Raw genomic sequence first — 24701 nt, forward strand, 5'->3', positions numbered from 1 at the left:
CCGAAGGTGTAAAAGGTCCACACAATAAAGGATAACGTGTAGTTTAATTTTATAGATACTCGTAGCAATGATATTTTAAACATTAAAACTTAAAACTAACTACATCGCCCATTAGCTTATCACTGCACCCCTACTTGGTGGTCTGTTGCTTCAGTGGTGGCTGTGGGGAGATGGGAGAAGAGACAGGCGTTAGAACCGAAGAAGGCCATCGAGCAAGCGCTGACCACTTACCAGTACAAAGACTCGCTTGGGCAGTGCCCGCAGCACCAGTTCGTCGAGCAAGGCATTGTGAATGTCGTTCTTCTGGGGGTCCGCCTTGGTGTTGTACTCCAGGCTAAGTACGGGCAGCTCTTGCCATCCCACTTGAAGGGGATACAGATTGTAGACCAGTTCCTTCTCATCATACGCCATTATGGAGATGTCCAACTGGGGAATAAATACAAAATTTAGTAACATTTTAGACACACTGTTGTAGATGTTTCTCACCTGCTTGTGACCGGAACATATAAAGTTATCCGCCTTGCTGATGCTGAGCGTGGCGATCAGGTGAAGCACATGGGTTGTGGGATTTTTGATTACCACCTTGAAGGCCATTGGCATCTTCACGAACATCTTCTCCTCGATGGTGCAATAGATGTTCAGCGGTGGCTCGGCAATTTCGAGACCACTGATAATGAACTTGGACTCGTTCTCCTCCTTGGCATTGGCCCTGCGCCATCGTATACAAAATACCCCGAAAACAGGGGCCGGGGATGGGTTCTCCTCCAGCGTATAGATGCCCTTGATGAAGCCCCGGCAATGGCCCGTTCCCTGCACAGCTTCCAGCGCTTTGTTGTAAACAACGCGAGTAGTTTTGCCACCCTCCAAGGGAGAGCCTGCAGGCGCTGCATCCTCGCCCAGCTTCGCGTCTTCCGAATGCAGGGAGCTGCTCATTACACCCGAGTTGGCCACTTGCAGAGCAGTGGACACGGCCGAGTTGCTATTGATGATGGTCATGGTTGTGGGAATCTTGGCCACCAGGCTCTTGTTCATGTAGGAGCTTATGCCGGTAGGCGCCGTTGAAGCAGAGTTTTCCTCGCTGGGGCTCTTCGGTGGGCGCCTAATAAATTTGCTGGACGAAGACTTGCCCTCGAGCTTGCCACGCTGATCTAGGTCCCGAGCAGTCGTCCAGTCCTGAACTGTGGCGTTTGTGCGCAGCACTATCACACTCTCCAGCTGGTCACCGGCGCTGTACTTATTGGTGTACTTCTTCCGCTTAAAGCTGTAGTTCGATTGCACTAGGTTGTGATCCTGAATGGAGAGCGGAGAGAGGAGAGAGGAGGAGCAGACCATCAACTGGAAAACACTTTTATCTGGGGAAGGGTCTACTTACACATATAAAGAAGCTATCCAATATCTCCACATCGTCCACGGCCAGCACCTCCGTGTTGGCCCGCAGCAGAAAGTTCTCCCCGCGATAGACCTGGTTCAGCGGCTTCCGGTTGAGTGTGTAGAAGCGGGCACTGAACTTGAAGTCGCTGTAACATCTCACGGTCACCGTGTCGTCGCGCGACTTTCGCAGCCGCGTCTCGTCTAGGTACTCGATCTGTACCGGCGATATGGCTGCCAGGTTGAGGGCTATGCTCTTGACATTGTGATCGGGAGTCGACTCCGAGCTGTTGGGCGCCGTGCTGGCTCTGGCTCCAGCCGACCCGCTGCTCCCTGCCCCACCAGTGTCTACATCCAGCGTGTAGCTGAGCCTCTGCTGCAGCTTGATCTCTGTCTCCGCCAGGCTGAAGATGTAGTACGTGGCCGTGTTGCTGCTCTGGCCGGACAGCTCCCCCACATCTATTTGGATTTGGGTGTGCAGCTTCTGACGACCCGGAGAGATGTCTGTGGTGAGGAATACTAAGAATAAAAAATGAATAAAGGTATTTAAATGGAGACATTCATGGTTCCTCAATAACAAATAGAGTCCGTTACATATACATGTAATGTATGCACATTAGGTGACCCGACACGCTGCATCTATGTCTAAAATTCATAGATACTTAGTGGTAAGTAGCTCATTGCGCTTTCCACTGTACCAAACATTCGAGGTGAAAGTGGATCTGAGGCACGTGCTTACTCATTCTTTTTCTCTCACACCCACACACTCCTCGTGCGGTGTGTGTGGTGCTGGTGCCAGAATAGATAAAAAAAAGAGACAGATGTTTAAATTATTAAACTCACCTAATACTGACTGAGTACCGGGTATAAACTATAGCTGCGGCCCTTTTCGCGGATCACAACTTTCCCGCTCGTTTTCTTTTGAGCTCATTTAAATAGTCGAATATGTCTGCCAGATATGAAATTTTCACTGCCCATTCTTCTAAATACTGAAGCTAAATCTGAGCCCTGGGCCTCTTAAAACGGCTGGGTCTCTTTCTTGTAGCTAGTAAGTCCGAGAAAGCACCTTTCCACGAGAAAGCCATCGAAACAGAAATGACTGATGATGCGCCTTGTAATCTTGGAATTCTGTAATCTTCAACGGACATCTCGAATTGATGACTTTTTGAGAACAGTAAGTAAAAAAAACTTTTGAAACATTTCACTATCGTATTGGACGACGAACGAGTCATAATTTTGAACAACAAACTCGACGTCTTAATTAAACATTTCGCTTTCTAGCTGAACGGTACGTATTCTTATACATATTACAGGCAGAACGCACTGGCAGTAAAGCAAACAAAAAGTTACATTGAAGTCAAGAGGCGACCCATTGACGATGGTTCACTTCCTCCTCGACCCAAGTTCAATGGTGTGTGCCAACAGGTGTTTTGTATGGTGGCTGCTACGGCTGTTGGTGGCTGTTGGTGCCTGTTGGGGAAGGTCAGTGCCGTTCCGCTCTATAAATAATTGTAGAGTGCTGTTGGGGGCCCCAGTCGAGTGCAGTTTCCATTACAAGCAACACAGACAGACAGATTGAGATGAGCGCTGGTTTCCCGCTGCCGCTGCTGCTGCTTTTTGTGCTTCTTCTGCTGGTGGTCTGTGGCTCGGGTGCCATGGTAGAGCTGTCGTTCGAGGCGGTCGACCTGCAGCGGAGTCCACGCGTGGTAGGCGGCCACCGTAGCGAGGTACGGCACCAGCCACACATGGTGAACATCCGACGAAATGGGAACTTTGAGTGCGGCGGCTCCCTGGTGACCCCGTACTGTGTGTTGACGGCCGCGCACTGCCTGGTAAAGGGGCAGCCGGAGGACTTTGTGGTGCGCGGTGGAGTCACGTTTCTCAGCGATATTCGCCATGCACGCCACGTGAAGAACATCCTCCTGCCCTCGGCCTACAGCCACTCCACGCTGGACCACGATGTGGCGCTGATTCAGCTGCAGCAGCCCCTCAAGGCGCCCATAGCCCGACCCATCCGCCTGGCCATCAGATCGCCCCGGGCCGGCTCGTTTGTCCGCGTCTCAGGATGGGGCCTCACAGACGAAGGTTCCACGCAGCTGCCGAATCAGCTGCACAGCGTCCACGTGCGCGTCATGGGGCGACAGGAGTGCCAGAAGCTGTACGACGGGTATCGGAACATCACCGAGAGCATGTACTGTGCTTCGGTGCCGGGTCATAAAGATGCCTGCGCCGCTGACTCCGGCGGACCTGTGGTCAATGCCAATGGCCTTCTGGTGGGAGTTGTCTCCTGGGGAAAGGCGAATCGCTGTGCCCACGAGGACAGCCCCGGGGTGTACTCCGACGTCAGCTACTTATCCGACTGGATCACAGACACCATGCGGCGATACTGCTAGGAGGGGATTATCCCCAATCCAATGCCGCCGATCATTAAATAGTTTTTTCGCAGCCCTGACGGGTCTTCGCGCATCGACGTCACCTTCCATCAAACATCATCTCAAGAACAAGAACCATTGATACCCGCCCTCCTATTGGGGGAGCAGTATTTGCACAGGTGTCGTGTCACAGCTTGTTTTTCGGCAAAATGCGAAGAGATAAAAGCCGGGGCAAGGTCACCGCCAGAACAGTTCACATCGAGATGCGTTGCCGCTGGGAGTACCTGATCTTAGCTGTGCTGCTGCTGGCCGTGCTGGCCCAGATGACCGAGGCGGCGCAGGCCAACCGGGCAAGAAGGAGATTGAGGAACGGAAACGTCCGCAAACTGGCAACGAATAGGAGTCAAGCTGTGGCCAAGACCGCCCGAAGCAGACAAGCTGTGAGAAGAGGCACCTCTGTCGCAAAGAAGACCTCCCCGAGCAAGGCATCAAAGACAGCGACACCCGCCAAGATCCAGTCGAAGATTGTCGGTGGCACTACGACGACCATTAGCACGGCCCCATACCTAGTGCAGGTGCGTCGCGGAACCAGCCTGTGCGGCGGCTCTTTGATATCCACCCTTTGGGTTCTCAGCGCCGGACACTGTGTGAAGGGGCAAACTGCCTCGTCGTTTTTGGTGCGCGGAGGAACCACCACTCTAGACGGCAGCGATGGCGTGGTGCGCTCCGTGGTCTTTACGGCCGTGGCACCCCGTTTTACTACCACGAAAATGAACATGGACGCCTCACTGCTGAAGCTGAACGAAACCATGACAGGCACCAACATTGCCACCATCTCGATGGGGTCCTTCGTGCCCAAAGCGGGCTCCAGGGTGCGCATCGCGGGCTGGGGTCTGACCAGTGAAGGCGGCAGCACTTCCCGGACGCTGCGGGCCACGCAGATCACGGTGGTCAGGCAGCGTGTTTGCAGCCAGGACTACGGCAGATTGGCCACCATCACCAAATACATGTTCTGCGCCCGCGGCAAGAAGAAGGATTCATGCAGCGGCGACTCCGGCGGTGCAGTAACCAGAGATTCAACGCTGCTGGGCATTGTATCGTTTGGCTATGGCTGCGCCAGGTCCGGATATCCCGGCGTGTACACAGCAGTGGCCAGGATCCGAACATGGGCCAACCGCATAATGTCGAACAATTAGGATCTTAAACCCTGAGAGTCACTGAACCTACGACCTACAATAATAAGCCCACAAGACAGGGCTGTTTTGCTTAATCCATAAATAAATCCAGTTAAAGACAACACTACTCTAGCACACTCTTGTGTGCTTAGATAGGAAAATGGAATTCAAAGACGGAACACGTCAAATATCACCTGACTAATAACAGCCTAGAACCAACAACTGGCTTAAACAAAGACTTCTCGCCTTGGGCTCGTACAGAAGTCCAACTAAATATAGGCTTTTTTTTTAATATAACTTCGCGAAGTGAAGGTCTAGCTTATTCCTAACTGTGACAGCTCGAAGCTAGCGATAATATTGATTTTTCTACGATTATATGGCACACGTGTGCTAACACTGCTTGTACACTCGCTTCAGATCTCCACAAAAACGGAAGACACTTTACCATAAGTACCATTTTCTCAGCAGCACAGCCAGTTATTGGTCTTCCTGACATGCAGATCACAAACATAAATATGTTTTATAGCGCATTATGGCAAAAAAGCCCGATATTTTGGCCTAATTATAATATTTTATATTTCTATTATTTATTGTAAAGCCACCTGATTGAAAAGCGCAAATTACTCGCGAATATTGGAAGTTCTGTCTTTTAAAGTGAAATAAAATTGTAAACTTGGAAAGTATTCGTACATGTATACAAAATAATGCTTGTGTGCTTATTTTATCAGAATATTTATGGTTTTTTTGTATCTGCCAAGTTGTTAGTCTATTCGATTTTTTATAGAAGTGGGATGGGTTTCAAAAGAACCCGTTTCCGACCCCATAAAAAATATATATTCTTGATCAGTCCGGCTCCGACTAGATCTCAGAGACCATACGAGATTAAGCAACCAAATTTTGTGTGCAGACTCCTGTGATATCACCCTGTTACGAGAGCATTTCAAAATTTCGTCTAGCCCCCTACCGCCCACCCAAAGGACGATTATCTGTTGCATACACAATCCACAGATATGGGAAAGCGCAGAATCATAGAGACTGACTATATATCTACCAGACTGGACAGTCTCCGGTTCAGATCGGATCATAATTATAGCCAGAAGGAACAAGTGCGCTTACTCTTTCTCTCTCTTTCCCTCTCTCTCTTCACGCTCTTCCTCGTGCAGTGTGCGCCCACAGGCGAAAGGAAGCGAGAAAGCAACATAGCTGGTGTTGGTATCAGAAGAGAGATAGAAGATGATGTAGCGGAATAAAAAACAGTTTCGGAAAAATGGAAACAAATGAAATATTTTCAAATTCTAATAAAATAGTTCTTTTATGTGGAAAGAGAATAAACGGGATGCAACAATTAAAATTAGAGCATACTTCTTAAATGGTTATGTTTTTCTTGTCTCTCATCACAAGTGCGAGAAAATTTCAGAAGGATCACGGAGACATCTGGCTTTTTGACCATAACGCAGTAGTTCAAAACTGAATTGGCTAATAGCGAGTGTCTTTCCTTAACTTAACTTGGTATGCGTTGAAATGATAGTATAAGACTCTTCAAATACATGCATCCTTAGCTCTGAATCTCTCAAACATCCTTTGGTTGATTCGGCTAGACAGACAGTCGGACATGGCTAAATCTTTGACGATGCTGATTCAATACAAAATTAGTTTTTGCCTCTCTCTATCGCATTTACAGAAATGTGTGCGTTTGGAATAATGTCGGCAAGTGCTTCCTTCTTTGCACATCATAATTCTGTTGAATAGTATTTATAGACCACAAATCTTTGAGAATTTTGTTGTGAGTGTGGTTGGCACGGTTGGACTTCCGCTCTCACACTCTTCCGAGCTCTTCCGAATCGACAAGTTGTTGCTTGAACAATTGTGCAAATGTTGATCTGTCGTTTCGGCAGATTTGATTTGGTTGCTGTGATATAAAAGCCGATCTTCCAGCATCCCCAAGTGTTAGTTGCTTATCCACAATGTTTGTCCGCTGCCTGGTTTCAATGATGCTTCTTATACTGCCTATCCTGGGAGTCCTAGGATTACAGGTGGTTTCTACCGACAGTTCCGACAGTATGCAGATCCAACCCCGCATCATTGGGGGCCAGGTATCCAGCATTAAGCAAGAAAAGTACCTCGTGCAGGTCACGACCTCAACAGAGATGTGTGGGGGCTCGCTGATTCAACCCAGGTGGGTCATCACGGCGGCCCACTGCGTGTACAGAAAGAACAAGGACGAACTGAAGATCTATGGCGGGGCGTCGAACCAGGCAGGTCCCTATGCCACCATCCGTCTGGTGGACTTTGTTGCCATTCGTCCGGACTTCAGCATGAAGACCCTCAACATGGACGTGGCCGCCCTGCGGCTGCAATCGGCGTTGGTGGGCGCCAACATCGAGACCATTGCACTGGCCTCACAGCCCGTTCCGCCCCGAGCGATAGTCAAGGTGTCCGGCTGGGGCTCCACCAGTGCCACCTCCTCCAGCACGGCCCAACGGGTGCACAGTGTTCTGTTGCCCGTGTGGTCGCGGTCCTCCTGTCTGTCCGCCTTCAAAGGCATCCATGGCATCACCCGATCAATGATGTGCGCCTCGAAGCCCTATAGACGAGACTCGTGCGATGGCGACTCCGGGGGTCCGCTCGTCTTCAAAGGCCAACTGGCGGGCATAGTGTCGTTCGGTTACGGCTGCGCCTCGGCGCTGCCCGGCGTCTACACCAGCGTGCCCGAGATCCGGGAGTGGTTCCTGAACACCGTGAAGCTGAATTCCTGAGTGCCCTTCTCCCTTGGTAGTCTTAATAGCCAATAAACTTCTTTAGTTTTATCAAACTCCATCGACATTCAATTTACTGCGGAATGCGGCAGCCGCTGGCAGAACGCTATCAGAATGCTGGGACCGCATAAAAGCTGCGGCTCGATAATCCGCACATGAAAATGTTCCGACTACTGGCCTGCTTGGCCCTCCTTGGGCAGCTTCACGGACTCTCTTTGCCGCAGCTGATCAAAATCTATGGAGGCCACGACGCTCCCATCGGGGCGTATCCTTTTCTGGTGAACTTGCGGCGGGGCGGTCGCTTCAGATGCGGCGGTTTTCTGGCTACACCAAGCTGCGTGGTCACGGCAGCCCATTGCCTGCAGAACCGTCGCCACGTCTACGACGTGACAGTGCACGCCCAGCTGCAGTGTTTGGGGGATGGGTCGGCGGCTGAAGATGTGCGCCGCGCCTCGTTCTCCATGGTGTCGCCCCACTATTCCCCTCAGGACGAATCGGACTCAGATGTGGCCGTGATCAGGCTGCAGCAACCGTTCAACATTTCCAATGAAAGTCTGCCCCAGATTGACTTCAACGAACTGCCAAAAGGAGCGAAATTCACAGTCATAGGCTGGGGCATAACAAACGAATATAAAATAGACTGGAACCAATGTCTGCAGGCTGTTTGCGTGGGGCTGGTGCCTCAGGACGTGTGCCGCCGCACCATGTTGCATCCCATTACCGACAACATGTTCTGTGCGCTTGGAGAGAATGGCGGAGACGCCTGTGTGGGCGACTCGGGTGGACCCATCCTCCAGGCAGGCCGTCCCGTAGGCATTGTTTCCTGGGGCTATAGATGCGGAAGAGGCTCTCCGGGCGTCTACACCCGACTTAGTAGCCCTCCCATCAAGTACTGGCTCCAGAACCTCCTCGAGCGCCATTGCAGGGTGTAATCTATTGGAATCTCCATCGAAATAAATTAGAGTTAATCTCTTTGCTGCACCCATTGTATGGCAGTCGACTAATTCGATAATAATCATTTGAAAAATTGATTGATTGTGGGTTGAAATGGGTCAGAGGCTGGCGATCAGATGCTCCACAGTCCGAGCACGTAATGGAGTGGCTGTGGTTGTTCTGCATCATCCAAACCGCAATGGCTGTCGCCCGCAGTGGACCCCGCATTGTGGGCGGCAAGGAGACGAGCATCGCACAGGTGCCGTATCTGGTGTACCTTCGCCAGGGAGGATTCTTCCTATGCGGCGGCTCCCTTCTCTCGCCCACCGTCGTGCTCAGTGCGGCCCACTGCGTGTATGGGGCTCAGCCCGAGGACTACACGGTCCATGCCGGTGCCAGTCGGTTGGACCAAGCGTCGCCCGTGGTGCGCGGCGTGGCCAGCTTTCACCTTTCGCCCAGCTACTCTTCCACCAATTTCGACATGGACGTGGCCCTGCTGCAACTGAGAGAGTCCGTTCCCCTCTCCGCTGGCAGCGTGGCCACCATTGCTGCCTGCCGCATGCCGCCGGATAGCAATGCCTATGCCAGGATCAGCGGCTGGGGAGTGACGCGCGAGAACAACCGCGAACCCGCCGTCCAGGTTCGTACGGCCATGGTGCGGATGCTGCCCGGAGCAGAGTGCCGGCTGTCTTACGCCGGAGTGGCCAAGATAAGTGATTCCATGATCTGCGCCTCGGTGCGCGGCCTCAGGGACTCGTGCTCGGGCGATTCGGGCGGTCCGCTCGTGTATCGCGGTCAGGTGTGCGGCATTGTCTCCTGGGGATTTGGCTGCGCCCGCTTGGCCTACCCTGGAGTCTACACCAGTGTGGCCAGTGTCCGTGTGCGCTCCTTCATCGAGAGAACGTTGCAGGAGATTGGCAGCTAGCATTGGGGATTCAACAGAGTAATGATCCATATTGAACTGCATTCTCATATCCCCCGCCCGAAAAGGTCAGTAAAACTGTGGGAGATATGAGAAAGAGTCAGCTCTAGCCGGGCTTCAATTTAAATTCGAATTCCATTTGGCTGATGAACTCGTCGCGATAAATCCAGACAAAATGGTTTGATTAAAGTAATTATTATTTGCGCAATAAAATAATATGTGTGTAAGCTTTGTAACGATGACTTCCTAAAAGAACCCATCTATACCCCACTGCCATACAAATATAAGCCACAGCAAACAGACGCGCGCCCCGAGTCGGAACTGGAAGCTGTTTGCACAAGTGAGCAGCTGCTGCTCGGAAACACAGCCGCAAATACTCGCATTTTCTGTGTGTAAGCGCTGGGCGGGAACGCTTCTCCGATGCCACCAGATGCCAGTGGGACTCTGGCATCTCCTGCACCTGCTCCTGCTGCTGCTTCTGCTTCGGCTGCTGCCAATTGTCGTGCCCACCAACGAGGCGAACAGCCGTATTGTGGGCGGTATTCCGGTGGATATTGGTACCGTCCCCTATCTGATAAACCTCCGCATTGGCGGAAACTTCATTTGCGGCGGCTCGCTGGTCACACCAACGCACGTGGTCACGGCGGCGCACTGCGTGAAGGGAGTCGGAGCAGCTAGGATGCAGGTTGTGGCTGGCACCACGCGACTCACGGAGCCAGGCGTTAGGAGTGACGTGGCCAAGGTGTATACTCCCAAGGCGTACAGCAGCCGCACCCTGCACACAGACGTGGCTGTGCTAAAGCTGAAGACACCTCTGACCGGGCCCAAGATAGCCACCATCGAGCTGTGCAACTCCAGCTGGAACGCCGGCGAGCTGATCAAGGTCTCGGGATGGGGACTAGTCTCGGAACGCAGCAAGAGTGTCTCCATGCAGGTGCGCAGCGTGGACGTGGCCCTGATCCCTCGCAAGAGCTGCATGAGCCAATACAAGCTACGAGGCACCATCACCAATACGATGTTCTGCGCCGCCGTGCCTGGCGTAAAGGATGCTTGCGAAGGAGATTCGGGCGGACCAGCCACCTACCAGGGCCAACTGTGCGGTATCGTCTCGTGGGGGATAGGCTGTGGCCGCCGAAACTCGCCAGGCGTCTATACGAGTGTCAAGACTGTTAGAAGTTTCATCGATAAGGCATTGAATATGTAAAAGAACCCAACCCAAGCCAAGCCAACCCAATAAACTGCCTAAGCGGACATATGTATCATTCTAGAACAGATTCAAGGTCTAACAGAGACTCATAGTGTGGATAGTCTTGCAGCCTAGATGCACTCACCGCTGTTCCTTAGGGCACCAGGCACACTGATGTGTACACCCACATTCATGAGGTAGACATTGTAGGGATTGCATATGTTTATCACAACTGGATAGTATTCGTTGACCAGCATTCTTGTGGCTGCCTCTGGCTCCCCGTCTGTGCCATTGGCATGCCCATGGCCGAGGTTTGTTTGCGTGACCAAATGGAAGCTGGAACGAAAACAAACGGTGTTCAGTGGTGCATTAAATGCTTGATTGTGGCATGCAATCGTCCGGAAATCAATTTCAGCTTCCGGTACGAATCGGTTTGACCTACGTGGGCGCAATATAGCAAATCGGATTGATCGTCACGTTGTCATCGAGATCGCGACTGCGCGTGTGGTGTCGAAACGGTTGGCGTGTGTAATTGGAGCTGCACGTGAGCAGGGCGCCAATTTGATCGGTCCCCATAAGAGCCTCCACGCGGACAATACGCAGCTGGGTGTTTTCGTGGAATTGCTGCGCTTCGGTACTGCAGAAGAATTGATAATACGAGCCTGGTTCCAATATCGTGTTTTTCTCGAAGGCCTTTGGCTGATCCACAAGTTCCTGCTGCTGTTGCGGCTGCTGCTGCCTCTGCTGCTGAGTACGCAGCTGCAGGAGATTTGGAAAGCAAAAATACTTGAGCGCCTCTAGTTTGTAGTTATTTTGGCTGTTTCCGGCATCGGCAAGAACCACATGGAAGCTCCTAATCCTCAAAGGCACGTCTGTGAGCACACTAGAGAGGAGATCAAACCAGGAGTTATTTCAACTATTATTTCCATTTTATGTAAAGAGACAACACTTACCGGATTATGAGCTGCAGCTGCAGAACATCGTCGTTGTTTAATTGGACTCGTTCGAATGTGGCGCACATCTCCAAAACGTCGCTGACCTTATCGAAATCGATTGGAATGGGAGATTTCACGCAGGCCAATGCACTGGTCCACAGGGCCAGAGCGTCTTCGGTTAATTGAGTTCTGGGCATGGGCGGCACACCCTGGTAGACCTGCCAGAGGTTATCCAGTAGCAGAATCCTATCTTTCTGCTCGCTTTGGTGGCGTAGGGACAACGCTTCGATACTGCACGCTATGTAGTCCGCCACGGAGGCCGAGAGCAGGGCACACCGCAAGGTCTTCAGCAAGACGTCGGTAAAAATAGTCGACCACTTCTCTTGTCGATAATCGGGCAGCATGAGCGAATATAGACTGCAATAAACAGCATTCGAATAAAGGTATCTCCATCTATTAGTATGTCAACACTCACGTTAATGCCTTGGCATGATCCCCACTTTGTAGATACTCCTCGGCCATATCAATAGCTAGTTTCTTTCGAAACCTGAGGCACTTGTAGATCTTGAACTGTGCCATGGCCTGGCTGAGTAGAGCTATAATAGCCACCGAATGGCTATAGCCGCGCTCCTGTTCGCACAGCTGCACATTGGCTTGCTGCTCGGCGACAAGATCGCCTGTTTTCACGGCCCGGATGCCAAAGAACTCCGTGTACAGGGACAAAGGGTTTGGGTTATTTGTTGTGAGTGCTGCCTCGCCCGAGTCAAGCAGAGAGGCAAAGGCTTGCTGGGCGGCATCGCGTCGTTTCATCACATACTCGGCTGCCTTGTGGTAATAGATGCCGGGATGCTGAGTCTGAAGAGCGGGCAGTCCATTTTTGATGGCCTCACAGAACAGCTCGGCGAACACAGAATGTCTGCAATGAACATTTGAATTTTAAAGTATGAAATTTGTGCAAACCTATCGGGAGAATGAGAATAATGATCCGTCTTACTGCGTGCTTAGCCAGGCATAGTGCTCAAATGCCAAATCCTTGAAACCCACGCGGGGCTTGTACTTCTCAACATGAATAATGAACTGGTTGATGGCATCCCGCGGGGTCTTCAGCTTGAACATGAGACGACAGATTTTGTAGTTGAGAAACCCGGCCAGCGTTTTGATCTCCACGCAATTGCTATCGTTGATGCGTATTTCATCCAGATTCGCATAGGCTTGGAAGTAGTGTCTGCGGGATAATGGATTTGATTTAATTTTATGAAAAGACCAAGAGCAAAACAATACTTACTTCTGGGCGGTGCTGAAGTCTTGCCGCATCTCCGCCACAAAGCCGAGCTTGAACTGGTGACGTATCTTGAGGGTGGTATGCGCCGCCGACAGCTGGTCTCGATGATTGCGTATTCTCTTCGACATCAGGGCGTAGTAGGACTGGGCCATGTCCAGGAACGCGGACTCCAGACGCAACGTGTAGCCCATGAGGTGCTCCGTATGCGGCAGTATGAATAACATTTTGCTGGTTATGCCGCAGGCTGAAGTCAAACTGGCAGCTCGCTCTGCGGCCAGCAAATCCTCGCCAGGAGGTAGCGGTGCTGCCTTCTGCAGAAGCACTAGGCACAGTCGAGTATTTCGCTCTTGGAGAGCATTCTTTAGGGCCTGCACAGTGGCCGCACACTGCACCTGTTTCTCCGTCCATTCTAAATCGTTCCACTCCATGTCCTGGAACAGGACCACCACAGAGGGCAGTACATGCAGGTGCTTTAGCATCCAGTTCCGCTTCAGTATGCCCTTGGGATGGTACCACTCGTAGGAGGCCCTCTTGGGCTTGGCCACTGGAAACTCATAGTTCGGAGGTAGCAACTTGTATTGGACCGCAGCGCGATCCGCCGCCTTCCGTTGCAGACTCCCGCTAAACCCATCCCAGATGGCCTTGTGCACGCCCTGCCGCGCAGTGTCCAGGCCGCAGAAGCCAATCAGTGGCTGAGGGGTCACGAGCAACTCCGACGGCAGAGCGGTGGCATCAATCGTCATAGTTTTGTGTTTGTGTGATTGTAGTTTGCTGCCCTGCCTGTCCCAAGGCTGGTCGCGAATTACAGTTATTGGGAACTTCACGTGTCGCACCGACTTATGACACTGGTAACATGTACTTTCAGGACACCTTGCTACGTCCCGGCCTTAGGGCTCCAATTTGTTTCACGGTTTTTATGCAAAAAAGTGTAAATAATAGCCGCCCCAGAAATCAGCTGGACGTGAAACGATTGTCGATAACCAGGCAACCACCACCGATTACACCTACGAATGACATCCCTGGCTGTCACCGAGCTGTCAGTGGGTTCTTCATACGTGTCGCGTCGTTCGCTTTCACATTCGTTTTATTTTTGGGCTGAAAGGTAGGCTGGGCTGCTTGGAGAAATATTATAAAAATCAGAACAGACTTCATTTAAAATCGTAGCCTGAACGAGTGAACAAAGGAATTTTAAGTGCGACAGAAAGAGTCTCAGTCAAGTCTCTAAAATTCAATTTATTGAAAACTAAGTATATAATGCATCTCTCTCTATTTCACAGAGCTTCACAACAACACATAAAATGGCTCCTCCACAGAGAATGCGCGTCGCCAACGAGAAGGCCAGCAAATATGTGACAATGCGTGGCAATGTACCAAAATCCTCGGTAAGTTTTTCTTTAAAATGAGAATAGCTCGCATCAAAAATGCATACATCTCGCACGAGCCTGATAGAGTCAATCGCAAAAAGTGCCACGCCGTCATTGATTTTATTATTGCTTGCTGTTGTGTTCGTGCGCCAATGTGTGCGTGTGCGTGTCTGTGTGTGGGGAAGAAGCTGGTGTATGCTATCGCTTCTTCGGGAGCAGTGATTAGCTGTTGCGTTCGTCAGCGTTAACTCATACACCGGCCGTTCAATAATATGCATATCTGTGGTGCCTTGGCTAATTTTGATATATTGGCATTTTCAGAAAGCGAAAGAGGGACAGTACCCCGTTGGACCCTGGCTCTTGGCGCTGTTCATCTTCGTTGTCTGCGGCTCGGCTATTTTCCAAATCATTCAGTCGATTCGCGCTGCGTAAATGGTTCCAGATGACGGACTGTAGCAATAAACAACTGAAGATACTTCTTTCTGTAACTCCGGATCTAAATTCTATATCCTTCCCAAAAATCCTTTAATAGCTGAATTATAACTATCCCCGGCAATATGTGCAACGTCCGCTGAGGATGAGCCTCAAAAACTTTGCTTTCCAGTTCATTTTAGGTTTGCAATATGAAACTCTGTCAACAGAGGCAAAATTCAAGTCCATTTTACGCATTTTGTATTAATTTTAAGCCTAAAAAAAACTGAAAATTATGTGCATTCCTGCAATTCTCTCTGTACACTTACGAATTAACTGAACTATTGCTGATTGTGTTGGTGGCAGTCACAATTTTATTGACGATAGAATGCATTTCTAAGATGCTTCTCAATGCAGTTTTAAATAGTGCAAAGTGTTTAAGCGTTGTTTTCCAAAGCGAAAACTAAAGGAGAAGTAACTAAGAGTACATACATAATGATGAATAATATATGATAATTTTTTACCTAAGGACTCTGACTTTATTATTGAATGGGGATGAGATTGTAATTCTGTAGAAGCGAAATTACCTAATTAAATTTTTTATTGTTTATAGGCTACAATTTAATCTTTATTTTTCAGCTTAAATTTTTTTTCTAGGATTCTAGGGGTTGGATTTCGCAACTAACTGTGACAGCTATTCAAGATATTCCTATTTTATTAATATAATTTAAACGAGGGGGAAAGTTGTAAGCCGCGGAAAAGGCGCGGCTCTACTTAATACCTGGTACTTTGTCAGTATCTATGTGAGCTATGGTTTATGTAATTTATACAATATATTCCATATGTTGTGTGGTATCGCTGTTTGACACCATTTGTTCGAAACGCTTTGGAAATTTTTGTAATCGATTTTATCTTTTTTTATTTTTCTGTCCCTTGATTTCTATTCTCACACCAAGACCAGCTATATAAAAATCATTTTAAAGTGTCTAGCTTTTCTGTGACTACACCATTTAAAATACTTGTGAGAAGTCACAGTTTTGTAGAAATGGTCCATCTCTAGGTAGAAACATAAACAGCTGATTGCTGTCGCCGACGACGACACAGTTTGGAAAAAATGCGTTTAAAATTAAATATTGTGAGGAAACCCTATTGATTAGCCAATGCGGCGTTTATTTGCATCAGTCAATGCACAAATAATGTCAAAGAATAAGGGAAAAGCCAAGTCCGGCGTAGAAAATACAAACACAAAGCCGGCGCCGGCAAACGACAGCCCAGTCACCGTGGATAAAAGTGGCAATATATGCATTAAAATACTTGCAAAACCTGGAGCCAAGCACAATGGCATTACGAACATTGATCTTGAAGGCGTTGGCGTCCAAATAGCCGCACCGCCCAGTGAAGGAGAAGCCAATGCAGAGCTGGTGAAATTTCTATCCAAGGTCCTGGGGCTGCGCAAGAGCGATGTCTCCCTGGACAAGGGATCGCGGTCCCGCAACAAGATCATACTGATCAGCAAGGGTGCATCGACGGTGGAGTCCATTCAGCAGCTGCTGCGCAAGGAATATGAATCGTAAGGCCTCTCCCCTCCCAGTTAGTTTTTAACAAATTCGATCCAATAAAAATGTTCATAGATATGCATTTGAAAACACAATTTGTTTGTTTATTTGGTTTTATCATCGATCGATCTGGTCATCAAACCTTAAGACATAAATTTCAATTCTAGAAGCTAGAGCGTGTAGTCTTTAGTTTATTTTTACATAAATTATGTGGACTCTAAATTAGAATTCTTAAAACGACTGCTTCTGAAGTTAGTTTCCAGGAACCTGGCGGATTCTGTTCTGTATGCGAGTGTGGGATGACTAAGCGTATAATTGTCGCATATAACGCGACAAAAATGTTAATGGAAAAAAAAAGTTATCTCCTGTGTCAATGTAAGCTACAAACAGTCGAAACTTAAAACATTTTTTGTGAGTGTGTGAATGTGTGTTTTGTTTGAGAAAGCTGATAGTTTAATCGACTTCCTCCATGTGGGAGGCATCCTCGGTGTCCTCGACCAGACCGGGGGCATCTCCACCACTGTGGGCGTCCTCGGTGGTCATGGGCTCATCCTCATCGATGCCAAGACCCAGCTTGATCATGCGGTAAATGCGACTGGCATGAACCTGGGGGCTGTCCAGAGAGAATCCGGAAGACAGCAGCGAGGTCTCGAACAGAAGGATGACCAGATCCTTGACAGCCTTGTCGTTCTTGTCGGCATCGGCCTTCTGGCGCAGGGCCTCAACAATGGGATGGTCGGGATTGATTTCCAACTGCTTCTTGCCAGCCATGTAGCCCATGGTGGCGGTGTCGCGCAGAGCCTGGGCCTTCATGATACGCTCCATGTTGGCGGACCAGCCGAACTGCGAGGTGACGATGCAGCAGGGCGAGTCCACGAGACGGTTGGAGACGACCACCTTCTCCACTTTGCTGTCCAAGATAGACTTCATCAGCTTGCAGAGACCCTCGAACTTGGCCTTATCTTCCTCACGCTTCTTCTTCTCGGCTTCATCCTCGGGCAGCTCCAGACCTTCTTTGGTGACGGACACCAGCTGCTTGCCCTTGTACTCCTTCAAGTGCTGGATGACATACTCATCAATGGGCTCGGTCATGTAGACAACCTCGAAGCCGCGGGCCTTCACACGCTCAACGAAGGCAGAGTTGCTGACCTGGTCCTTGGATTCGCCAGTGATGAAGTAGACGTGCTTCTGATTCTCCTTCATGCGGGACACGTAGTCCGACAAAGAGCAGAAATCATCGCCAGAGGCAGATGTGTGGAAGCGCAGGAAATCGGCGAGCTTGGCGCGATTGTTGCTGTCCTCGTGGACACCCAGTTTCAAGTTCTTGCTGAACTGTTCGTAGAATTTCTTGTAGTTCTCCTTGTCCTCGGTAAGCTCCTCGATCAGCTCCATGGTCTTCTTCACCAAATTCTTGCGGATCACCTTCAGAACCTTGTTCTGCTGCAACATCTCACGAGAGATGTTCAGAGGCAGATCCTCAGAGTCGACCACTCCCTTGATGAAGTTCAAGTACTCGGGAATGAGATCCTCGCAGTTGTCCATGATGAACACACGGCGCACGTACAGCTTAATATTGTTGCGCTTCTTCTGGTTCTCGAAGAGATCGAAGGGAGTGCGACGGGGGATAAAGAGGAGGGCGCGGAACTCCAGCTGACCCTCGACTGAGAAGTGCTTCACACACAGATGATCCTCCCAGTCGTTGGTCAAGGACTTGTAGAACTCGCCGTACTCCTCCTGGGAGATATCATCGGGGTTGCGGGTCCAAATTGGCTTGGTCTTGTTCAGCTCCTCGTCTTCGGTGTACTTCTCCTTAATGGTCTTCTTCTTCTTGCCATCCTTGTCCTTCTTGTCGGCATCCTCATCCTCGCCGACATCTTCGATCTTGGGCTCGTCGGTATCCATGTCCTTCTTTGCCTCGTCATCCTTCTTCTCATCATCAGCCTCGTCGTCGCTGACCTCCTTCTCGCGCTCCTTCTCCACCAGCAGTTTAATGGGATACCCAATGAACTGGGAGTGCTTGTTAACGATCTCCTTGATCTTACTCTCCTCAAGGTAATCGGTTTGATCCTCCTTGATGTAGAGCACAATCTTTGTGCCGCGACCCAGGGGCTCAGAGTTGTCGGCCTTCACGGTAAACGAACCGCCAGCGGACGACTCCCAAACGTACTGCTCATCATCGTTGTTCTTCGAGGTGACAGTCACGCGGTCAGCAATCAGGTAGGCCGAGTAGAAACCCACACCGAACTGGCCAATCATGGAAATGTCAGCGCCAGCCTGCAACGCCTCCATGAAAGCCTTGGTGCCGGACTTGGCGATGGTTCCCAAGTTGTTCACCAGGTCGGACTTGGTCATGCCGATACCGGTATCAATGATGGTCAGAGTACCAGCAGTCTTGTTGGGAATCAGCTTGATGTACAGCTCCTTGCCCGAGTCGAGCTTGCTGGGATCAGTCAGCGACTCATAGCGGATCTTGTCGAGGGCATCAGATGCGTTCGAAATCAATTCACGCAAGAAGATCTCCTTGTTCGAGTAGAACGTGTTGATGATCAACGACATAAGCTGAGCAATCTCAGCCTGGAATGCGAAAGTCTCAGCTTCTTCGGGCATCTGGAAGAGCAAGAAAATACCACACGAGAATTAGACACAACTCATTAAATATGCAGCTGCATTGTTCACTGCCCATTTTCGATAATCATATTTCCCCACCCCCCTAGCACAAAATCTTTTTATTTCAAAATGGCAGACTTCTCATCCTTTTCTCTTTCGCACACGAACACACATACATTACAGTTAGCGAACACGCATACACTCGCACGCTTAGGGATGTACCCATTGTACATCCAGTTAACATTTACTGGAAGTTTCTAGAGCGCATAGGGTTGTCCAATGCGTACATCACCCCCAGATAAACAATCTAATTGAAGCTTTCTAGAAGAAAATTCTCCTTGACAACAGCACAGCTCTTTGGTGGTTTGATGTACGGCTAAAGTTTGCTGAAAATTTTGTGGTCAGGGTATGCATATGTACATACATATGTTTGCAAGTGTGTATGTGTTCAAGTTACATGTGCAGAAACCGTTTATGCATAAGATAGGTATCCAAGCACGCGAAAGGAAACTTCTAGAACCAGGTGGAAACAAAGACCTCTTTGAAATTTGATTCATGCCGAAGTTTGATTCACGATTTTCGAATTTTCTCGATGATGGAACATACATGAGTTTATGCATGAGTGGCAAATTCGCAAATTCACAGACATATGTGTGGCTGTGTGCATGACAAGTGCAAAAGACTGAATTCAAATAAGCACGTGTGCCAAGAAAATTAAGTTAAGGCACGTCTTTAATTAACCAGCATTTGTTGGACATGCAAGGATGATGTTCTAAGAACCGGTCATCTAGAAATTTCGCGCCGATCACATATTACAGCCGGCATAATTTTTCTGTTCGTGTATTGGTGTGCGAGGCGTAAAGCTACTTTTTATCGCCCGTGGTTACAAACTCGGGCAAAAAAATAGAATTTTAATCTAATTTTAAGATTATAGAAGATTTCACAGATTCTATTGATTTTCTGCATTTGGGTCAAGAACTTTTCATCAGCAGTCGCGCAGCAAGCATTGCACCACAGCAGATCTTTACATTTTGTTAAATAAATGCACTTTCATTGTTAACGCTTACCTTGTATGTGTTTTAATTTAACAGCAGAGATAAAAATATATATATATTTTCACTTCGATTTGTGTAGAATAAATTCACTTTGTTGCACTGCGCTCTAAGCAAACGCACCTTCACTGGACAAAAATTTTTCAAGACTCGAGCCGGCAACAGTCGGCCCGCCTGCTTTTATAGCAAACCAACCCCAAGCGTAGAATTTTCTAGACGTTTCTAGAGGCTACGAGAATCCAGGGCTGCTATTTCCGGTACTGGCACAGAGTTGCACCGAGGCTGAAAACCAGTGTGACCGCAGACCGCAGAACAATACCGCCGTAATCTTAGAAATATACATAAATACTCCCATTTATTTGATTGTGTTTAAAGTGAGGTTTAAGTAAAAGAGGTGAACAAAAATTATAAGCATAAATCGTAAGTGAGTACGGAGTGAAACGTAAGTGCTGCGTCATTATTGTTGGTATACCCGTTTCAGCTATGATACCCTATATACGCTATACCCTATTTCCTTTAATTATTGTTAAAATTCGGATTTCCAAGCTGCTTTGTAGTGTCGTAGCATTCATAATTAATTGGAGCACCCTGAGATGACAAAAATGTACATTTTGTTTTTCCGAAATGTATTTTATATGGCAAGCATCCCGAAAAAATAATCTCTCATGAATTTCGTTCATTTTTCGGCTGGAACCGGTTCATGAATTACCCCCGATGAGAGATGGAAAATTCAAATACTTGGGTATTGAGAACTATATCCCCCATGTTAATTTATATACTCTTAAAAATTAAAATTCATAGATTGATGATATTGATGAAGTATACCATTATATACATGTAGCTATATACCGTAAAGTATATAAAAGACGCCTGCTTTCAATGAAAACCAACCACAAGCGTAGAATGTTCTAGCCGTTTCTAGAGGCTAAGAGACTCCAGGGCTGCTATTTCCGGTACTGACATAGAGTTGCAACGTGGCTAGAAATAATACTAATATGGTAAAAATCCATCGATACATAATGAAAGTATCGATGAATTTTTTCAATATAATTTTATTTACTTAATTTTTTTATTTTATTTTAGTCAATTTTGTTTAGTTATACTTGCATTTTGCTGGCAAACCGCTTATATCTGTTTTCTGATAAATGGCATTGAAGCCCAAATGGTTTTATATATATTATTATGTAAGAAAACAGTCAATTGTCTCGTTTAAATAGATATAAAACGGCGACTATAATGGGGCCAATATACGTTAAATATTTCTTACATTTTTCCAAAGGCTTGATGTTGGTAAAATGTTAGTCAATCCGTGCCCATGTGGTTAAACGTTTGCCAAGTGCCACCTCCCATAATGGGAGAATTTAAATTTATATTAATAGTAGTACATATTATTTATATTAAAATAAATAAATGCTATTAAATAAATTTTATAGAAAATGTGATGAGCCAAACTGCATTCAAACAATTTTTTGAAAATTTCAAACGGCGAATTCAAAATAAAAATGTGTATTTTGAGCTCACCGCCATATCGTGCTGCCAACTCGATTAATTTTGGCTCGATAGTTTGGACAACATTTGTCCCTAACCAACAGGGTGACCGTTTACGGTATTTTTAATACTTTTCGGTATTTTTGGGGGTTCAAAATGAGCCGATGGTCTATTTACGGTATATCGATATATTTCGGTATATTAAGCAATTTTTCGGTATATTACGGTATATTTAAGATGGTGAAAACTTATCTGCAGAATACACTCTCTCAAATTTAAAAAGCGTTTCAGTCAAATTATATTTCTACTTTCTAGATTATATTTTGCCTATAAATAGATTTTATATAATTTTTCAGTCTAGCAAAGCTTATAGCTTACACACATAAAAATATGTCTGAAACTTATAAGTTAATATTAAGCTGTTATTTGAAAGAATAATACTGACTTAAATTTACTAGATCCAAGCAGCAATGTTAATTTCGTAGAATTCCAAAAAATGAATTTGGGCATTTATGTAAGCCTCGAAGTGTCAAAATTAGAAAGAAATGAAAAATATGCATTTTTCCAAAGAGCACAGTAATTTTTGATCGAGTTGAGTGTACAATTTAAGAAAAGGTTGCCTTTTAACGAGAAGGTTTTTAAACTTCTCTCATTCCTAAACCCTGAAGACATAGTCAATGGCCAATTTGCATGACCTGTATAAAAGATTTCCTCAACCTTTTAAAGATCCGCAGGGAATCGATAGTTAATTTGTCCTCTTAAAAAATGATGAGGTTCTTTTTAGTTTGTTAAAACACACACATAAGTCCTGGCCATTTCTGGTATACATTGGGACAAATAAAAGATTTCAACAATGAATTAAAATATGAAAAAATTTCAAAATTTGCGCAAGTACTGCTTATATTGCCAGTTTTGAATGCATCATGTGAAAGAATTTTCTCCGAAGTGAACTCAATAAAAACAAATACAAGAGATAGATTTAAGAATATACATGTTTCAAATCTTTTATATGTGAGACAAGGTCTAAGGAAGAACAACGGTTGCGAGAATTTTGAACCGAACACTGAAATTCTGTTAAAAAATCCCAGCGACATCGTTAGTGACGATAGTGATGTTAGTGATTAGTATATTGTTAAGACAATTATTTCGAATAGGCCAATCAAGTAGGAAATTGATTCATCAATCGTATACAATTATGTGGCATGGCTAAATGTTCTATATAGCTAGTAATATGTAAAATAGACCTTGAATTCGTCAGTATATTTACGGTATATTTTGAAAATGAGGCGGTATGTTTAGTTATATTTCTGAGGGTCGGACGGTATATTTTATCGATAAATCCGCGGTCACACTACTAACCAACACTAAAGATATAAACAAATATTTATTTATTACAAACATTTTATAAATTTGTATTTGTAAGCCATTCCAAATGTATAATGGGTGGCACTCGTTGCACTTTTCGAGATTGCAAAGTCTCTTCAAACCGGAATCCATCGATGCACTTCTTCAAGTTTCCCGTACGCGACCCGCGACAATTGGAAAAATGGCTAAAAATTTGCGCCAATGAAGAGATTTTAAAAGTATCTCAGCTTAAGCTGGCCAATCGTGCTGTGTGTGCACGTCATTTTCGCATTGAATGCTTCATGAACTATAAAATGGACCGGCTTATTGCCAAGCAGACGCCGACGTTGATGCGAGTGAACAAGGATCTCGCGTGGGACTTTGAATCTATCGACGAGAACGGCGAGGCGATGCTTGTGAAATTGCCTTCACCCACCTCCGCACATCTTAAACCACCAGAGGGATTTGAGTGTCCTCTTGGATTTGATACCGATGCTATAGAAGGTGAAATTAGCTTGGATCGATTGGTATATAAGCGACCCTCTTCAAGCTTGCCAGAGAAGGCATTCAAAAGGCGGAAATTGAATTTGACTAAGGTACAGCAGGAGCAGGAGCAGGAGCAGCATCAAACCAGTACTAAAATGTCACCAAGAATGATCGACTTTCCTCGCAATGCATTGCAGAAGCAAAAAGCGGAGATTTGCAAGCCAATTATAAGTAAAATCAGTGCACGCCCAACAATTCAGGAACCCTCGATTCGCTCAGGGCAAAGTCAGGAAATGGCTATACGAGAAGAAGAACCTTCCGTTCCTGAATCAGATATCGAAACGCTACCAACTGCAGAGGAATGCCAACTCCAGCTGGAATATAATCAGCTAAAGTTGGAGTTTGAAAAGCTTTCGGAGCAGAATGTCCAATTAAAGCAACTGCAGGCGTCCATACCATCTACCAGTAGAGCTCCTCCGTCCAGCACCTTGACAAGCATGACCAAGCCGCAGCTATACAATGGCATAAAGAAATATCTGGGGCCCACTGTGGCCGCTCTGGTGCGCATGGAAATGTTCGGTGGTGCCGAGGATCGTAACTGGAAAGATGACGAGCGGCGCTTCGTCGTAGAACTGCTGCAGCTGGGCGAAAGTATCTACGAGCATTGCTGCGAGGAGTGGCGTTTTCGATTGCCCTCGCTGCGGATTGCACGTTCCTGGCTTGATAGCAAAGAACCGGAAAATGTCGATCACTCGCTCGAGTTGTAGCCGTATTAAGCGTATAATCCTTTTATTTTACCATTAATAACTATAAAATTAATTACTAGACTACGCTGGGTTCGTCCAAATGGCATATGATAGAATCATCTGTGGTCTTGATTACGCAAATCTCCTGAGTAGATGCATCGCAGAAGTAGCCGGCGGGGCAGCTGCCTGTAACGTTCGTTGGCTTGGTAGAGCCGAAACAGAAGGCGAACGTGGAACGGGAAGTGCAAGCAAAAACGTAATTGGGGGCACACTGGCCGCAGCTATCGGTGTCGCCGCAGCTGGCCGGAGTCTCGCTGCGCTGGAAGCAAATAATTGGCTGATCTGTGCAGACCAGGCCATCCGTGCACGTGAAGTTCTGTGCGGTATTGGGCATGCTGCTGCCAAAGCATAGGTTGTACGAGGTCTGATTAATGCAAGCGGCCCCATTCGACTGGCACACATCGCAGGCAGACCAGATCACACTCCCCTGCAGCGTCACGAGGACCAACTAAATGATGAGACAGAACAAGTCAAACAATCATCCTAATTAGGACCACACCACCCTGAAAATACTCACCAGAACCACGCACTTGTACATCTTTTCGTCGTTACTGTTCTTTCACGAATGGTCCGCGATCTAGGAAGACATCACATTTTTACCACTTTTGACAGCACTGCCGAATATGCTTTATGGCGCCCCAATTAATTTGGGGTCCGG

General features: G+C 47.4%; 11 protein-coding genes across 14 annotated transcripts; 8 read left to right on the forward strand and 3 right to left on the reverse strand.

The window, feature by feature from the left end:
* Positions 1–25: 25 nt before the first annotated feature.
* On the reverse strand, positions 26–13748 carry gry (trafficking protein particle complex subunit 11 gry). 2 transcript variants are annotated; one of them, XM_002134864.3, is made up of 10 exons: positions 12933–13748; positions 12642–12872; positions 12123–12563; positions 11666–12064; positions 11155–11595; positions 10858–11048; positions 1373–1887; positions 487–1290; positions 232–426; positions 26–160 (listed from the first exon to the last, which is right to left on the reverse strand). In XM_002134864.3, exons 1-10 carry the CDS (start codon positions 13670–13672, stop codon positions 131–133), a joined length of 3987 nt encoding a protein of 1328 aa, XP_002134900.1. In that variant the 5' UTR covers positions 13673–13748; the 3' UTR covers positions 26–130. The 2 variants fall into 2 exon arrangements, with proteins under 2 accessions (XP_002134900.1, XP_033241062.1); XM_033385171.1 differs by lacking the exons at positions 26–160; positions 232–426; positions 487–1290; positions 1373–1887 and adding an exon at positions 10436–10675.
* Positions 2743–3776, forward strand: LOC6900512 (trypsin alpha). The gene has a single exon (XM_002134865.3). It carries the CDS (start codon positions 2949–2951, stop codon positions 3759–3761), a length of 813 nt encoding a protein of 270 aa, XP_002134901.1. The 5' UTR covers positions 2743–2948; the 3' UTR covers positions 3762–3776.
* LOC4813457 (trypsin beta) lies at positions 3930–5037 on the forward strand. Its single transcript, XM_001353431.4, has one exon. It carries the CDS (start codon positions 3950–3952, stop codon positions 4934–4936), a length of 987 nt encoding a protein of 328 aa, XP_001353467.2. The 5' UTR covers positions 3930–3949; the 3' UTR covers positions 4937–5037.
* Positions 6702–7695, forward strand: LOC4813235 (trypsin alpha-3). The gene has a single exon (XM_001353429.4). It carries the CDS (start codon positions 6880–6882, stop codon positions 7669–7671), a length of 792 nt encoding a protein of 263 aa, XP_001353465.1. The 5' UTR covers positions 6702–6879; the 3' UTR covers positions 7672–7695.
* Positions 7803–8675, forward strand: LOC4813360 (chymotrypsin-1). Its single transcript, XM_001353430.4, has one exon. The coding sequence runs from the start codon at positions 7827–7829 to the stop codon at positions 8601–8603; it is 777 nt and encodes a 258-aa protein (XP_001353466.4). The 5' UTR covers positions 7803–7826; the 3' UTR covers positions 8604–8675.
* LOC26533666 (trypsin alpha-3-like) lies at positions 8758–9755 on the forward strand. The gene has a single exon (XM_015187378.2). The coding sequence runs from the start codon at positions 8765–8767 to the stop codon at positions 9527–9529; it is 765 nt and encodes a 254-aa protein (XP_015042864.2). The 5' UTR covers positions 8758–8764; the 3' UTR covers positions 9530–9755.
* A 154-nt stretch (positions 13749–13902) lies between the features above and the next one.
* On the forward strand, positions 13903–15232 carry LOC4813006 (stress-associated endoplasmic reticulum protein 2). 3 transcript variants are annotated; one of them, XM_015187379.2, is made up of 3 exons: positions 13903–14031; positions 14207–14311; positions 14615–15232. In XM_015187379.2, exons 2-3 carry the CDS (start codon positions 14228–14230, stop codon positions 14723–14725), a joined length of 195 nt encoding a protein of 64 aa, XP_015042865.1. In that variant the 5' UTR covers positions 13903–14031; positions 14207–14227; the 3' UTR covers positions 14726–15232. The 3 variants fall into 3 exon arrangements, with proteins under 3 accessions (XP_015042865.1, XP_001353469.1, XP_033241064.1); XM_001353433.4 differs by lacking the exon at positions 13903–14031 and adding an exon at positions 14041–14135; XM_033385173.1 differs by lacking the exon at positions 13903–14031 and adding an exon at positions 14043–14146.
* A 519-nt stretch (positions 15233–15751) lies between these two features.
* LOC4813720 (UPF0235 protein C15orf40 homolog) lies at positions 15752–16355 on the forward strand. The gene has a single exon (XM_001353434.4). It carries the CDS (start codon positions 15865–15867, stop codon positions 16276–16278), a length of 414 nt encoding a protein of 137 aa, XP_001353470.3. The 5' UTR covers positions 15752–15864; the 3' UTR covers positions 16279–16355.
* Positions 16339–20093, reverse strand: Hsp83 (Heat shock protein 83). Its single transcript, XM_001353435.4, has 2 exons — positions 19935–20093; positions 16339–18867 (listed from the first exon to the last, which is right to left on the reverse strand). Exon 2 carries the CDS (start codon positions 18865–18867, stop codon positions 16714–16716), a length of 2154 nt encoding a protein of 717 aa, XP_001353471.1. The 5' UTR covers positions 19935–20093; the 3' UTR covers positions 16339–16713.
* Positions 20094–22751: 2658 nt separating this feature from the next.
* On the forward strand, positions 22752–24662 carry LOC6900513 (uncharacterized). Its single transcript, XM_002134866.3, has one exon. The coding sequence runs from the start codon at positions 22847–22849 to the stop codon at positions 24002–24004; it is 1158 nt and encodes a 385-aa protein (XP_002134902.2). The 5' UTR covers positions 22752–22846; the 3' UTR covers positions 24005–24662.
* LOC4813041 (uncharacterized) lies at positions 24033–24653 on the reverse strand. Its single transcript, XM_001353436.3, has 2 exons — positions 24561–24653; positions 24033–24491 (listed from the first exon to the last, which is right to left on the reverse strand). The coding sequence occupies exons 1-2, from the start codon at positions 24579–24581 to the stop codon at positions 24060–24062; spliced, it is 453 nt and encodes a 150-aa protein (XP_001353472.2). The 5' UTR covers positions 24582–24653; the 3' UTR covers positions 24033–24059.
* Positions 24663–24701: the final 39 nt, after the last annotated feature.

The sequence above is a fragment of the Drosophila pseudoobscura genome, chromosome X, assembly GCF_009870125.1.
Source record: "Drosophila pseudoobscura strain MV-25-SWS-2005 chromosome X, UCI_Dpse_MV25, whole genome shotgun sequence".
NCBI lineage: Eukaryota > Metazoa > Arthropoda > Insecta > Diptera > Drosophilidae > Drosophila > Drosophila pseudoobscura.